The following is a 16,160-nucleotide window of genomic DNA, read 5'->3' as shown; positions in this document are numbered from 1 at the left end:
CAGAGACTGAAATGGAACCCCTAATTCACTCTATGAAACAGCACAAACTTCCAGCCGCACAGCACAGCATGGGTAGTACAGGCAGAGTGGGCGCAATAGATGGTGGAGAGTGTGAAAGAGGGTACACGGTAAAATCCTCAGTGTTCATTTATCCATTCGTAAATCTGTCAGTATACAACTGGAACCTTAAGGGTCCATGGTCCATGCTTCCAAATGTATACTCTCAAAGAAAACAGCCCAGGTACAAAAGGAGGAGAAGCAGGGAGATCAGGCCAGTATGTGTGGTTTCAAAACGTTTCAAATAGAGCATTTAGAGAAACCCCAGTAGGCTACATTTAGGACCCACATTTACAATCCATCTCCGTTTTCTCACCCCGATCTCTCTGTGTCATTATTTGCCTCTTTCAAAGTTTTCCATTCTTCTCTCTCTCTCACCCTCGTTCACTTTGTGAAGTGCTCTCATTATTTCACTCTTTCTTGTTTCAGCCTCGGTCTAATTATTTCTTATCTTTGTACTCTTCTTTCTCTCTCTGCCTCTCTGTCCCACTGTGTCCTCCTCTCCATGTGTCCCTGAGGACACCTCACTGTGTCCTCCTCTCCATGTGTCCCTGAGGACACCTCACTGTATCCTCCTCTCCATGTGTCCCCTGAGGACACCTCACTGTATCCTCCTCTCCATGTGTCCCTGAGGACACCTCACTGTGTCCTCCTCTCCATGTGTCCCTGAGGACACCTCACTGTGTCCTCCTCTCCATGTGTCCCTGAGGACACCTCACTGTGTCCTCCTCTCCATGTGTCTGTATCCTCCTCTCCATGTGTCCCTGAGGACACCTCACTGTGTCCTCCTCTCCATGTGTCCCCTGAGGACACCTCACTGTGTCCTCCTCTCCATGTGTCCCTGAGGACACCTCACTGTATCCTCCTCTCCATGTGTCCCCTGAGGACACCTCACTGTATCCTCCTCTCCATGTGTCCCTGAGGACACCTCACTGTGTCCTCCTCTCCATGTGTCCCCTGTGGACACCTCACTGTATCCTCCTCTCCATGTGTCCCCTGTGGACACCTCACTGTGTCCTCCTCTCCATGTGTCCCCTGAGGACACCTCACTGTGTCCTCTCCCTGTGTCCCTGAGGACACCTCACTGTATCCTCCTCTCCATGTGTCCCTGAGGACACCTCACTGTGTCCTCTCCATGTGTCCCTGAGGACACCTCACTGTGTCCTCCTCTCCATGTGTCCCTGAGGACACCTCACTGTATCCTCCTCTCCATGTGTCCCTGAGGACACCTCACTGTATCCTCCTCTCCATACATGTGTCCCTGAGGACACCTCACTGTATCCTCCTCTCCATGTGTCCCCTGAGGACACCTCACTGTATCCTCCTCTCCATGTGTCCCTGAGGACACCTCACTGTGTCCTCCTCTCCATGTGTCCCTGAGGACACCTCACTGTATCCTCCTCTCCATGTGTCCCTGAGGACACCTCACTGTATCCTCCTCTCCATGTGTCCCTGAGGACACCTCACTGTATCCTCCTCTCCATGTGTCCCTGAGGACACCTCACTGTATCCTCCTCTCCATGTGTCCCTGAGGACACCTCACTGTGTCCTCCTCTCCATGTGTCCCCTGAGGACACCTCACTGTGTCCTCCTCTCCATGTGTCCCTGAGGACACCTCACTGTGTCCTCCTCTCCATGTGTCCCCTGAGGACACCTCACTGTATCCTCCTCTCCATGTGTCCCCTGAGGACACCTCACTGTGTCCTCTCCATGTGTCCCCTGAGGACACCTCACTGTATCCTCCTCTCCATGTGTCCCTGAGGACACCTCACTGTGTCCTCCTCTCCATGTGTCCCCTGACGACACCTCACTGTGTCCTCCTCTCCATGTGTCCCCTGAGGACACCTCACTGTATCCTCCTCTCCATGTGTCCCCTGAGGACACCTCACTGTGTCCTCCTCTCCATGTGTCCCTGAGGACACCTCACTGTGTCCTCCTCTCCATGTGTCCCCTGAGGACACCTCACTGTGTCCTCCTCTCCATGTGTCCCTGAGGACACCTCACTGTGTCCTCCTCTCCATGTGTCCCCTGAGGACTCCTCACTGTGTCCTCCTCTCCATGTGTCCCTGAGGACACCTCAAAGACCTATCTCAAATAAGTTCCTGAACAGCTTTGGTGTGTAAACGCTCACATTTTAACAATGTTGTGCATTTAGCCTAATTTATATGTTGAATTAACACTTTCTGGCCCTCAAAACGTATTAACCCCTTCAGGACTAAGGCCGATTCTAAAATCACCTTCTAATAATACGTTTTCTGAAAGATATTTATATATTTATTCAAAAAACTAAAAAAGTATTCCTATATACAGTACTGTACATAGCAACAAGAAACCCAAAAGGGGTTCCCGTCCTGAAGGGTAAAACTCCAAAAGGGTTTCCCGCCCTGCCCTGAATGGGTTTTAAAGTCAGTACTTAAATAGGTACAAGGTCTAACAATATTGATATCTTGTCTCTCAAGACAAGTTAATTACCATAGCACATTTCAACACAAGTGCGTCACACAAAACAGTAAGCATTAAGACATCAAGACAGTAAATCTCAGATTTAATTGATTGGGTATTGCCTGTGAAATGGGAGATTCCTGGTTATCGATCAGCAGATTGTGACGTCACTCTAGACTCTACACTACAGACATCACTAGGGCAGGCCTGTCCATTAACGTGTCATGGATATCAGTGCACAGGCCAACACCCAGACCGGACTCATTCTTTTGTAACTGGTTGCACTGCTGTCAGTCAGTATTAAGCTGAAACATCACAGGGTTCTTTGATCTGCCTAGCCAGTGTTTCTCAAACATTTTCATGTCAAGGACCGCCAAATTGAGTAATTGGCTGCGGTACAATCTCACAACACGCTGTAGATCTGTTTTGGCGGTTACGGTGTTATATTATATTATTTTCCCGGGACCCCACATTGAGAACCAGTGAATTAAACGATGAGACCCAGTGAAAACAATTCACTGTCTGGCACTGGTCATGATTTATATACTGTATCATTCCAAAATAAAACACTTATTCAAATAACTGTAGAAAGATTGATGGGACAGCCCTCTCTGCAAACACAAATCCTGACATTAAGCCAACCATTGTTGAAACCTTGTCAGCAGAACTAATGAAATAATTGAATTAGTACATTCACTATCAGCTTTCAAAAGAGTGTAATTATCTAGGGAATTTAGCAGATGTTCTTATCAACTTACAAAGTACAAGGCTGACATAATGCCACGAACATTGTCTAACAACAACATACAGTGGTCAAGGTTAGTGAGTAGAGTGAGTGGCCTTATAGGAGGTAAGCTCCAGAGAAGATCCCTGATGGACAAACAGACAAAATACAATCCTTCTGTACATACAGGAAAGTCCCTCTCGGCAGTCCGGCGGGACTGGGAACTGATACTAATTTATAACTAGTTATCTAAATCAGCGGTTCCCAAACTTTTTGGGCAGTCTACAGTAGATATATATATACATTATGTGGACATAAGCTACGAGACATCACATTATATGCACATATACTGTATATTCTGCATATTCTTGCCATATATTGGCATATATGTTCATATATTTAAAATAACACCATAGCACCACCATGTCACGCACCCCCTAGCCCTACAGGACACTCGCGTACCACGGTTTGGGAACATCTGATCTAAATAATCAGCATATCGTTGCTGTCAGGCAGAAATCGCCTATCTTCACATCGTCGCTGTCGGGAGGAAATATATTTATATATTTTTTCCCACCAGTACTGTACAGTACAGTACACTATGCAGTACCTTAACTATGGACTCGGTGAGCTCTGTCCTCTTGGCCAGCAGGCTGTGCAGGTTCTCCCACTCCTCCTGCAGGTTTCCCAGCTCCGCCTGCAGTTGGACCTGGGTGCCCTTGTCCCCCATGGAGAAGAGCTGCCTGCCCACCTCCAGAGTAAGGATGTAACTGCACTGGTACCGCTGGAACAGCAACTCTGTGTGCTGGAGGAGGAACAGAAGGGAAGGCTCTTCTTGATTTTGGACTTGAATGTGTCATTTGGCCTTTCATTATTTTGAGCGTAAATCATCACGTGTATTTGTGAAACCATATGTTTTCATTCCCACTAACAATGTATACACGTTCTGAATGCCCCTGCCGACAGATTCAGCAGAGTAGCTCGGAATCTGTCTTGAGAGATTAACATGTAAAAATGGTATAATAGTGAGTGGGAATAGCGACCTGGAGCTCCTGCAGCGTGCGTCGTAGCTGCGGCAGGCTGGAGCGGGCCAGGCCGGGCGGGGGCAGGAGGTTCTGGGTGCGGGACAGGAACCTCTGCAGCTTCCTGAGGCTGCGGCCATACTGGTGCCAGTGCTTCACCAAACCCTCCACCAGGGAGCGCCGCTGAGCCGCCCTCTGCACCGCACCCTGCCAGTGTTCCCTCAGCTGGGACAGCTTCAGGATGAAGTCGCTCCTGGATGCATCAACGCACGGAAAGAAAAAAAGATCAGGAAACACAACGGGAACATTTTGTGAATATTTCGATGAGCAGTGGCTGCACGGAGCACGCGCCGATTCAGAATGAACATCCATTTAGAAAAGGCCGATTTCATTCAGTGGTGGACAGTAACATACTAACAAAGTACATTTACTAGAGCACTGATTCCCAAACACTGGGTCGGAACCCATTCGTGTTTAGTTTTTTATATATATTAAAAAAAACAGCAAAAATGAATTTTTGACATAATTAAATTTAATTATTTTAAGAAATGTTATGAATAAAAAAAAGAAAAATATAAGGAAATCCATAAATTAGAAAACAAATGTTAAAGAACTAATGAAAATACATGATCTACAAGCTCGTTGTGCACTTGTAAATCAGCTATTTTCACTAGTTTGTTGGGAATCTTTTCAGTGTTGACCGTTCATAGAGCCACAACACAGACAGACAGACAGACAGACAGACAGCTGTTACCTGTCCTCTACTTCTCCTCTGTGCAGCAGATGAAGAGCTTCAGTGATGACAGAGTGAAGGATCTGATGACCAATGGACAGCTCTGCCTGGAACCTCTGACGCACAAGAGAAGAGGAAATACCCTTTATGTATGCTACGATGCACAACCAGGTATTCATACACTTTATGTACGCTAGAATGCACAGCCAGGTATTCTGGTCAAAGGTCCTATACTCCGGCCCAGGCCGTAGCGTAACGGTCTGGGCACCGGACTGGTGATCCAGTCGCGGTGTGCCGCGGGTTCGACTCCCGGACCCGACACGGCCTTTACCGCATGTCATCCCCCCATCTCTCTCCCGTTTCCTGTCAGCCTACTTTCTGTCCCTTAAAAAATCAATAAAAGGCGTAAGCCGCAAAAAATATCTTAAAAAAAAAAAAAAAAAAAGGTCCTATACTCCAAACTCACATACAGACAAAGGGACACACAAAGCTGTTCATTGGAGACGGTGTGCACCGCTCAAAAAGAGAAAAGAAAAACCAGTGATTTAGAAGGCATTCTGTAGAATTGGCCTCAGGTCTCTATGGGTTAACGCTGATGATTTTGCAGTGAGTGTATATCGATGTGTGTGTGTGCGTGCGTGCGTGCGTGCGTGCGTGCGTGTGCTGCATGTCCTACCTGGTGCGTGCGGAGCTGCTCTCTGAGGCCAGTGTAGGTCCCAGCCAGGTCCACGGCCAGGCTGTCCTCCATCCTCTGGAGGAAAGACATCCAGCCCTCACACTTCTCCTGGAACTTCTGTCTCATCAACGCCTCCATCTGCAGCTCACTAAAGCGACAGACATAACAGCGTGGAGCAGGTTCACTCACTGCTCTCCGCCTCACATGGACGCCTCAACACAGCTTGTAGAGCTGATTAACCCCCCCCCCCCTCACCCCCTTTATTAAAATATCAATAAACAGGTTTCCTTAGCTCTGTTGACAACAACATTCATTCATTCATTTGTCCACTCACAGAATGACCATCATTCATTCATTCACTCAGACTAGGTATGTTAATAGTTAATCATTAATCGCTGTTAAGAAATTAGTCAATTAAACTTAACAGTTAATAATAATTCATCGTAATTAATGGAAAGGTCTGTGGTTCTAACATTGGGTGGTTTTATGTGCGCGTGTGGCCGAGGAACGCGCATACAAAGATGCCATTGCCTGGCCCTATATCGTCAATGGTCAAATAAATATTTAATTAAGGAATATAATATGCCTTTTCTATTACTTCTGTGTATCAGGAAAATGTAGATTTTTATGTTAGAGTTAGACACTGATGAAAATACTTTAATTTCATTTATTTTGTAAAAAAATGCCGCTCATCAACGAACCGGTTAATCGATCGATAAGGTTATCAAAACGTATCAACTATCAATAATTAATTAATTGATAATTCCATCCCTAACTCAAACTGACCATCGTTCATTCATTCACTCACAGCCTGGCCATCGTTCATTCATTCACTCACAGCCTGACCATCGTTCATTCATTCACTCAGAGCCTGACCATCATTCATTCATTCACTCACAGCCTGGCCATCATTCATTCATTCACTCACAGCCTGGCCATCATTCATTCATTCACTCAGAGCCTGACCATCATTCATTCATTCACTCACAGACTGACCATCGTTCATTCATTCACACACAGACTGACCATCGTTCATTCATTCATTCACTCACAGCCTGGCCATCATTCATTCATTCATTCACTCAGAGCCTGACCATCATTCATTCATTCACTCAGAGCCTGACCATCATTCATTCATTCACAGCCTAACCATCATGAATTCATTCATTCATCCAGACGAACCTGCATGTGTCCATGGAGGTGTTGGAGGTGTGAGCCCAGCGGTGGTTGAGGCTCTGCAGGCGCTGAGCTGCTTCGTCTCCCAACGGCACACTGTGGCTCAGTTCATTCTCAACATCCAGGTCAGCCGACAGACCGCAGAACTGCACCAGCTCAGACTAATGAGACATATGGCGGAGACACGCACACGCACACGCACACACACACACATGCGCGCACGCACACACGCACGAGGATCACACACTGCTGACACTGTACACAGCCAGATCACTGATCGCTGGATTCTTGCATTTTTATTTTTTTCTTCTTCATTTCTGATTACAGTCCATTTTTTCCTGTTAAACTGTTCTATATATTCTTGATTCCAACTTTTTCAATAGGCCTTATATTCTTTTTCCAGTTATCAATACATAGACAAACCCAGCAGTCCCACTTCAACTGAAAGTTAAATAAGGAACAGATTAATAGTAAATACCGCATAAATAAGGCTATAGACATTCTTGTAGCTGACCCTGGTTCCAATCCAACCGAAATCTACATGTCAAGTTCCCCCCTCCTGCCTTTCCTTTCTATCTGTTCACTGTCTAAATAAAGCATACCCCCCAAAACTAATCACAAATGAAGTGAGTCTTACCTGGGTTACGTCCCTGTGCGCTGTCCCTGACACATGCTTCAGTCTGTCCTGCCAATCTCCCAGGTGTCTCTCTAGAGACTCCAGCATGCTGTCAAACTGCTGCACTTGCCATAAATCATCCTACATGACACACACACACACACACACACACACACACACACACACACACACACACACACACACACATAAATATAATACATTGTATAATCAATTTTTTTAAGTTAAAAGTCTACTTTTAGTTTTGCTCAGATGAAGAGTCATTCACTAAGGTCTACCTGCATGTCATCCAGCTTCTGGTGAAGGGTGTGGCCAAGCTGCAGGATGCCACGAGACATCAGACGGCTCTCTGACTGGACCAGGGCAGCGGCTGAGGGCTCCAGGTGGTCAACCAGGACCTTGGAAGCCTGTAGCACCCCCTCCAGGTCAGTCTGCAAAATGTCAGTCCTTTCCTGGAGAGACTGCATGTATGACATGTACAGTAGCAGAGATTACCAACATGTCAATGTCAGTCTGAGCCTGGGTCAGTCTGTGTCCTGGTCTGTATGTATATTATAATACACTAAAATAGACAGAGTGATTATGATACAATATAATCTATTATAATGCATTACACAACTATGATCCTGGTCTAAATAAAAAGTCAGTGAGTGATCAGTCATTATGAAGTGTTTGGCCCCGCTTTGCCTAGCTCAGACCCACCAGTCCAGCATGTCAGGAAACCTTTAACGTGGTTAAAACATACAAAAGGGAGGAGTGAACCGACCTCTCCCTTTTGATGAAAAAGAAAAAATAACTTTACACCAAGCACAGTACAATATAAATGTACCGATACAATGCATTTGAATTAATGAGGCCTGCGTGAACACTTCACGACAGTGAAAGTACACAAAGTACACACATGAGCAGCCTGTATGTTGGCAGTCAGCCTCTCCGCCGTGTTGTCCAGTCCCGGGGCTCCGTCCAGCAGAGCTTGGGCCTCCTCCTGCAGGCTGTGGAGACGCTGGGAAAAGGAGCCGGCCAGATGGGCGTACGCTCCCCACACCTGCAACAACCTCTGGCCTCTGTGCAGGTGACCGTCCAGGTCAGCACTCACCTGAGCCCACCTGGAGGCAAAGGGTCAAGGGTGAAGGTATGGCTGTAGTACACGCAATGTCATGTAATGTTGTTGGGACAAAGGGGTGTGTGCGTGCATGCATGCGTGTGTGCGTGTATAGTTACCGTGCTCTCTCTCTGTCTCTGTGCTCAGAGATGAGTGTAGTAACAGACGGACTGATCATGTCTCTCAGAGAGGACAGAGTTTCAGTCAATCCATCCCACTCTGTGTCTGTCCCCTCTGTCTCTGTACGGAGCAGCTGTTTACAATAAGAACAAATACAGCAGTTATTCCCCTACTCTACTGGAACAAAATAGTTACAAGATCTAACATCTTTGCGTGTGCTTAAAAAAGGAGTTCCCAAACCTTTTCAGTTCGAGACTCAAAACAGAGATTTGATGTGTCCCGCGACCCCCCAAAAGCGACAAGCTCTACAAAATCGAACTATTTTATTTGTATTTCTTAATTTTTTTTTTATTTTTTTTTTTTTTATTATTATATATGTTTATTGGTAGTAGGTTTCAACAATGTAGTACAGTTTGAACATACCATTTTTTCCCCCCCCTCACCCCATCCCTCCCCCCACAGTAATCGTTTGAAATATGTTTGAAACAAAAACAAAATAATTGTAGGAAAGGTTCAAATAATGGGATATTTACTGGCATAAAATGCTGGGGCAAGTGGTCAGACCTCTGAACACAGGTGCGACATCATGTCCATAATGTACAGTATGGGCATCATCAGCAGTGAGTAATTCATACAACCATGTATCTTAAATAAAAAAAATATATATATATCTATACAAGGTTTAGTACATGTCATAAATTGTCATAGTTGTGCCTGGAGGCTGGAACCCAACCTGTAGTATTTCAATGACATCTCTCTGTGCCTGGAGACAGAGCTGAGGGTTGCCGTGGTAACCTAGAATATGGGACGTCCTCAGTGTTTTCAGCTCCGCCTGTTTCAGTCCGTTGCCCAGACAGTTCCACAGCTCCTGGACATGAGCTAGCCTCTGCAGCACGGTTGAGTTCTGGACATAGATAGATAGAAAAGTTAGGGAGACAAACCATTGCATGGCAGTAGAAGCTTGGTGACTTTTATCTCAAGAGTCACACTAGTTCCAAGACCTTCCCTACTCTTACAGCGTGGGCTCTGCAGGAGGCAAGCCGTCTAGAAGAGGGTCAGTCTGCGTGCGGGTCCGGATTACGGAGCTAATCTCACAAACCGCTAGATCTGTTCCAGATGTGTTTTATGCCACATTTTAGGCAAACATTGAGTCATACATACTGTACGTCACAGACTGAAAAAAGGCCAACGCCACAGGCTGCCCACATGAAGGCCGAGATCCACATTGGAACCACGCCGCTCCCATGTGGATCCCCTAGGATCCACATAGGACCCCCTCTAAAATGAGATGCTGCATCTCAAGGGGCTATCCTCACAATAAATTCTGACCACTTAAATTAGAGTAGATTTGAATGGTTCAGCCTCACAAACCTCTGGATCAACTCCAAATTCGTCGTGCACACCACCGCTAGGCCAACGTAGAACCCCATTGGTAGTCACACGTTCTAATACCGCTTTGAAATATAATTCTTAAATGCATTTAAGAATTATATTTCAAAGCGGTATTAGAACGCGGCATACCATGGTATTAGAATGCATGGAAATGGAAGTCAATGGGGCTCTGATTGTCCAGACACCATTGCTTACATCCTCCCCTTGTTAAGATATACTGTATATAGAATATAGAATAAGAAAACATAGGATGACACCGAGTAGGGGACGTGGAGGAGAGAAGCCACTAGTGGTACTCAACCTCCTTCCATACGGAAACAGCTCCCGGTTTAACACTGGGGTCCAGAGAAAGAGAGAACTCACCTGCTTCATGAGAGCTGTACAGGCCCAGATGGCCCCGTCTATCTGACAGATAAAACCACCATCTCCGCCGCTGTGTTTCTCTCTTAACTCCTGAAGAACAGTCAACTTCTGTCTGATCATCATGTCATGGTCCTGATAAACACACATGAACAGTGTTTTTCCCATAACCACCACCCGTTTGTTTGTTTCATAGATTATTCCTTTCTCATGACTGCCTGCTCCAACACACTTGTCCATTGAAGTAAGGGTGTAAAATGATTTAACCAAATGGACCCGTAAAATGGATACATGAACACTGTATAACTGACTGGAACTTTGATTGAAATTCAAACATTCACGCTGATGGGAATCAATAGCAAAAGGATTATTTCTATAATTCTGATTCAACACCACACCTCACAGGTTCCAGTGCGTACTGCCACTTCTGATTGGCTGCTGGGTGTGAGGGCAGAGGTCAGCCAGTTTCTGTGAGCCGAGATCCAGCCGGTCAGCTGCTGCAGTCTGCCCTCTCTGTCTTCCCTTCCTCTCATCTCCTGCTCCACTTCCTGAATCTGGACAGGACATTTAGTACATTAATTTAAAAGCAAGCTTTCTGGGGCTCTCAATTTAAATGTTTTCACAATATATTGATTCTTAACTCCTGTAGCATTAGCGGGAATAGTTGTGCAGATATATACATTTGTGCTGCTGCAAGGCAGACAGGTTGAGCCAAGAGAAAACAGAGCAGACTGTGATGTTTTCAGACCTGAGAGTTGAGGGTCCCCCGCAAGCTGAGCCAGCGGTGGTTGAATTCACCCAGCTCCTCGGAAAAGTGTGTGTGTTCACAGCGACCCCTTTGGCTATCTGGAGTAGTGCATGTATGTAACACTGGCTGATTTACGTAGTCCAGTGTGGCCTGGTGGGCAGACAACTCTATGTGACACTCCTGAGGGAGGGAGAGGCACATTTTGAGTGAAGGAAGGAGAGAGACAGAGATGAGAGAGAGAGAGAGAGAGAGAGAGAGAGAGAGAGAGAGAGAGAGAGAGAGAGAGAGAGAGAGAGAGAGATCACCTTGTAGCAGGTCAGAATCTGGGAGAGGTCTGTGCTGCTGTTGGAGGATGGGTGGTTCAACCTCTGATGCTGTTCCTCCACGCTGGACTCAACAACGGACAGCCAGGACTGCAACTCTGCCAGGGCTTCCTGCTGGGACAGAGTCTCTATATACCTCTGTGGAGAGGAGAGGAGAGCGATGGAAGGAGGCCAGTAAGGAAAAAGCAGGGAATTGGAGAGGAGAGGGTGACGATAAAGGAGACAGACAAAAGGGTGGACAGAGAAGGCAGAGAAATTGGGTTCACACCAATACCAGGGGAGAGTGCTACAGCTGATGCTCAACACTAATAGGTGTCAGAAGGACTGCAGTGTGGCTCTGACATACAGTCGACCAGCAGGATATGTAGCTTAACTATATTTAACTCAACTGCCATCCCTCTGATCTACATTGTGCTTTTACAGTATTCAAAGTACCGTATACGATACAACACCACCAAGGAAAAAAAGCAACACAGACGACAATCTAAAGCTGTGCATAACTGGCACTCTCTGGTGGACAAAATATAGCATAGAGTGTATTATAGTATATTATGTACATTTTGTTATGTACAGTGTAGATAAAGGTGAGGAGAGTGACATATACGGTACATCATTAAAATAGTGGAACAATTCAATGAAGCATTTAAAACAGTCCCAAATAACTATCATAAATAATCCATCAACCTTATGCAGGGCTTGCTGGAGCAGAGGTACATCTGCCAGAAGGTTAGCCCAGTCCATGTCTATCTGTGTGAGCTGGGACTGGATGGGGCAGGAATCTGGATCAGTTTCAGTACAGTTCTTAGATGAAGGGCTCCGTTCGTCCCCGGTTTCTCTGTCTGAGAGTCTGTCTGTCTCTCTCAGATGCAGCAGCTGTGTCCCAGTGCTGAGCACCGATGCCTTCAGTCCGGACTTGCCATCCAAATCTTTGGTGAACTCCTGGAACAATAACCGTCGATTGTTTTTCATCACTTATGTTCAGGGCAGGACATTCACTTTTTCATTACCGTGACCTATACATAACTTTATACTATACAATATAATTTATCAAATTGACACTATACTGTAAATATGATGAATTATGATAAAAAATAAACATTGAAATTAGGTATGCTTCAGGTTCTGGTAGGGTAGAAACCAGCAGTGCTAGTGGTCCTGGTAAGACAGAAACCATGCTCTACAGTCTACAGTACAAACATACCACAAACTGATGGTAATGGTCACGGCTATGGTTCAAATCTGTCTCCTGATTGGGTAGGACAGTTAGCTGGCTCCAACTGCCAGTCATCTCCCTGGCCCTGCCCATCCACTCATTCAGAGCTGCAGAATCGCAGGTTAGCCTGTTTGTGGGCAGAAGTAATACATCTTCAGTTAGTTAAAGTAATATTGTTTCCCAGCACATAAAACAACTACAGTTGGTCTATAGAATTTAAAGAAATTAAATTATTCCTTCCCGTCCCTAAACAAGGCATCACCCCAGCAAGCCTTTGTTTTGTATATTTTATTTAACCAAGGTAAACCCACATTGCCATCTAGCTGAATGGCTTGATGGCAAGGATTGGATTCTCTGAGGCCAAATTCCAATAAAATAAAAGATTTGGGGTATTTTGGCTCCACAGTGCATTGTCACTTACCTGCTACCTAGCTTCCTGTTCCTGTCTGTGATGGTGCGTTCATGCTCCGCCCTCCTGTGCAGGGCTGTCCAATGTGCTTCCAGCCTCCGTGTAACCCCGCCCACGCCTCTACAGCCAGCCCCCTGCAGCTGTAGCCCCGCCTCCAGAGTGCGTATGAATCGTGCCCTGCTCTCCTCCAGAACTCTCTTCGTTTTTTGCCAGAGAAACAACTGCATTAACAGTCTATACAGATACAGTACACACGCCCACATGCATACAGATACAGTAATACAGATAGTATTTAGATTTTTACCCCTTTGCTTTCCCAATATAGACATTATGCAAATGTAGTTCTCCTCACACATTTTCTGCTGTTACACAGTACCATAGACATATAAAGGTTCGGACGTAGTCTTAAAACCCACCTTTTTAGACTCATCATCATCATGGCCCATAGCACTTACCCTACCCCCTTAGATAGCATTTCTGTAGACTTAGATAGCATCTGATACAGACTTATAGCCTGTTATGTAGACGGCACTATAATTGCATTGTATATAGTCATAGCACGCCATAGTACATATGTATAGCATAGTAGTATATATATATAGTTTATATGTATAGTCTCATAATATAGATATTCCACTGTTACTTTCTTAGCTTACGCATGTTTTATGATAAATGCTTTTTTGTGATGTATTCCCATGCTTTTGTTCTTGCTTATTGTAAGTCGCTCTGGATTAAGAGCGTCTGCTAAATGCCTAAATTGTAAATTGTAAATTGAGATAGCACGTCCATTCTACTCATTCTGTTCATTACCCCCTGCTAACAGGCGCTGTCCCAACCCGTAGGAATACATGCAGTGACAAAGATGAACCTCCCCACCTGGCTTTGTTGAGAAATTCATTAAACATTTAATATCCCTTATAATGTGTCTTTTAAGTGTTTTTTGTAACTCTTCTCTTCATGTGACATGCAACAGGTCTGTTTCCTAGTCGTAGTGGGCATGTATAAAAAAAACATGAATCCCTGTTGTTCAATGAGTCAGACTGGGTTTCCATTGCATTGACAAGTCATGTAAGGTTTTGTCTCCTTTACTCGAGTAAGATTACTCATACTTTTTCTCTCTGAATTCTTGTCTAGCCTCATACAGATTCACAGCTTCCCTCCTCCGAACACGGGTCAATTGCTTTTGTAAGCACTCGGCCAAACCAGATGCAGACACAGCTCTGCCAAAGAAGACTCTGCGGTGGTGGCCAGGTACAGTAAGCTGCTTATTACCACAGCACCACCTGAGTAGTGGAGGCCCTACAGGCAGAATTTTGATGGAACCGTTTACGATAAATGCATGACATTTGGCACACAGTTAGAGAATGCCACAAGGAAGATGTTTGGCTATAGGGCCTCCGCTAGAGTGCGCTACAGTGTTAAATCTAAAAAACACCTGTGTGAAGTGAGGGGCACTCTTATCGTACATCATCCATTCATTGTCAATGGGAATTGTGTAGAACAAAAAAGCCGATTTGCTTGTCCACATATGACGTAAATTCTCCATTCATTGTCAATGGTAATTTAATGTTTGTGTAAGACGAAAATCTACACTATAGCTGAATATAGGAGGAGCTAGCGCCCCTCAAAAATCACATTCGTGTGAAGTGAGGGGCACTCTTATCATCATAAATCATCATACGTCACATTCCATGCTCAGCCAATCAAATCATCGCTATGGGGTACACACATTGCTCAGCCAATCAAATCATCGCTATGGGGTACACACAGACACACAGAAGCTAGGCATAGGAGGTGCTGGCGCCACTCAAAAAATCACACCCGTGTGAATTGAGTTGAGTTGTTGTCTGTAAGTCATGTTCATACATTAACCTTTAGTGCCGTCTAGTCATAACAAATATTCAGTCAACTTTTTCCTCCTTTTCAAACCAAGAACTAGCCTGGTTTCCAGCCTGATTCACCGCGTTCTGTGATTTGTTTGACTGCATGCCTGATTTTACATTCATTGTCTGACCTCAAATCTATTGCACAACACACACACACACACACACACACACACACACACACACACACACACACACACACACACACACACACACACACACACACACACACACACACACACACACACACACACACACACACACACACACACACACACACACACACACACACACACACACACCCACACCCACACCCCCCTTACGTAACAACCCTTCCTGTAAATTAACCCTTCCTTGTCTCCAGCAGTAGACCATCACAAAAACCAGTAGCTGAGCAACGCAACCAATTACATTTCCCACAAAGAGAGAGAAAAAAAGCTAGAGAAAGCTCACATCAAACCCAGAGGACAATTATGTGCCTCTATGAAGACAATCTTCTGGCTCATAGATCATTTTGCCAATTAAGTTTTGAGTATGTTACAAGGAGTCCAGAGTTGAGAATAGATGTGTCAATAGGATCCAAATGAGAGGACGGGAACAGGGAGCATCTCCTGCTGGTTAACCTATTTAGACCTGACGTCGAAATACAAAAATAAAATCTTCTGAAAGAATATATATTCAAAGATTTCCACGAAAGCATGATTTTTCAAAAATAGCAGATCTACAAGCTTGTAGATCTGCTATTTTTCAAAAGCTAAAGTATAACATAATGCTTAGTTACTGCAGCCACACTGGACAAGTCCAAATCTGCTGACGTGTCTCTCCGAGCTCTCCTCTGTTCTAGTGAGTTAGAGCAATGCAGAAAAGGTAGTCTCCATTTTATTTTAGTAAAAGTTTAGTTTAGTTCATTTAACCAGGAAATGTATTAAGAGTAAGTAACCTGGCAGGCGGTAAGCTTCTCTGCTGTCTTGTCCTCCACCAGGTGCACCCTGGGAGATGCAGCCTCCAGGTCTCTCAGCAAGGAGTCAAGCCAGGCGCTCTCCTCTTCCCACTGTGTCCATGTCTGAATCAGACATCAACACAAGCACCATACGATATTACATGATTGACCGTACATACTGTATGTGAATATTGTGAAAACAAATT

General features: G+C 45.1%; 1 protein-coding gene across 1 annotated transcript in view; it reads right to left on the bottom strand.

The window, feature by feature from the left end:
* The window catches only part of syne2b (spectrin repeat containing, nuclear envelope 2b), a 186,481-nt gene that overhangs the window by 48,159 nt on the left and 122,162 nt on the right, over positions 1 to 16,160 (bottom strand). The window contains exons 99-116 of the mRNA XM_083791824.1: positions 15,955 to 16,077; positions 13,144 to 13,328; positions 12,711 to 12,849; positions 12,194 to 12,448; positions 11,492 to 11,647; positions 11,187 to 11,366; positions 10,837 to 10,992; positions 10,442 to 10,573; positions 9,420 to 9,590; positions 8,686 to 8,819; positions 8,366 to 8,570; positions 7,743 to 7,925; positions 7,468 to 7,587; positions 6,837 to 6,991; positions 5,655 to 5,802; positions 5,000 to 5,094; positions 4,267 to 4,498; positions 3,834 to 4,028 (exon numbers count right to left, since the gene is read on the bottom strand). Coding sequence (XP_083647950.1) covers positions 3,834 to 4,028; positions 4,267 to 4,498; positions 5,000 to 5,094; positions 5,655 to 5,802; positions 6,837 to 6,991; positions 7,468 to 7,587; positions 7,743 to 7,925; positions 8,366 to 8,570; positions 8,686 to 8,819; positions 9,420 to 9,590; positions 10,442 to 10,573; positions 10,837 to 10,992; positions 11,187 to 11,366; positions 11,492 to 11,647; positions 12,194 to 12,448; positions 12,711 to 12,849; positions 13,144 to 13,328; positions 15,955 to 16,077 — 2,964 coding nt within the window. The remainder of the gene's footprint in view (positions 1 to 3,833; positions 4,029 to 4,266; positions 4,499 to 4,999; positions 5,095 to 5,654; positions 5,803 to 6,836; positions 6,992 to 7,467; positions 7,588 to 7,742; positions 7,926 to 8,365; positions 8,571 to 8,685; positions 8,820 to 9,419; positions 9,591 to 10,441; positions 10,574 to 10,836; positions 10,993 to 11,186; positions 11,367 to 11,491; positions 11,648 to 12,193; positions 12,449 to 12,710; positions 12,850 to 13,143; positions 13,329 to 15,954; positions 16,078 to 16,160) is intronic.

The sequence above is a fragment of the Protomyctophum parallelum genome (genome assembly GCF_964188405.1).
Source record: "Protomyctophum parallelum genome assembly, chromosome: 20".
In the NCBI taxonomy this organism is placed as follows: domain Eukaryota; kingdom Metazoa; phylum Chordata; class Actinopteri; order Myctophiformes; family Myctophidae; genus Protomyctophum; species Protomyctophum parallelum.
Note: the sequence above shows the minus strand (reverse complement) of the source record. Positions and strands in the feature narration are given on the sequence as shown.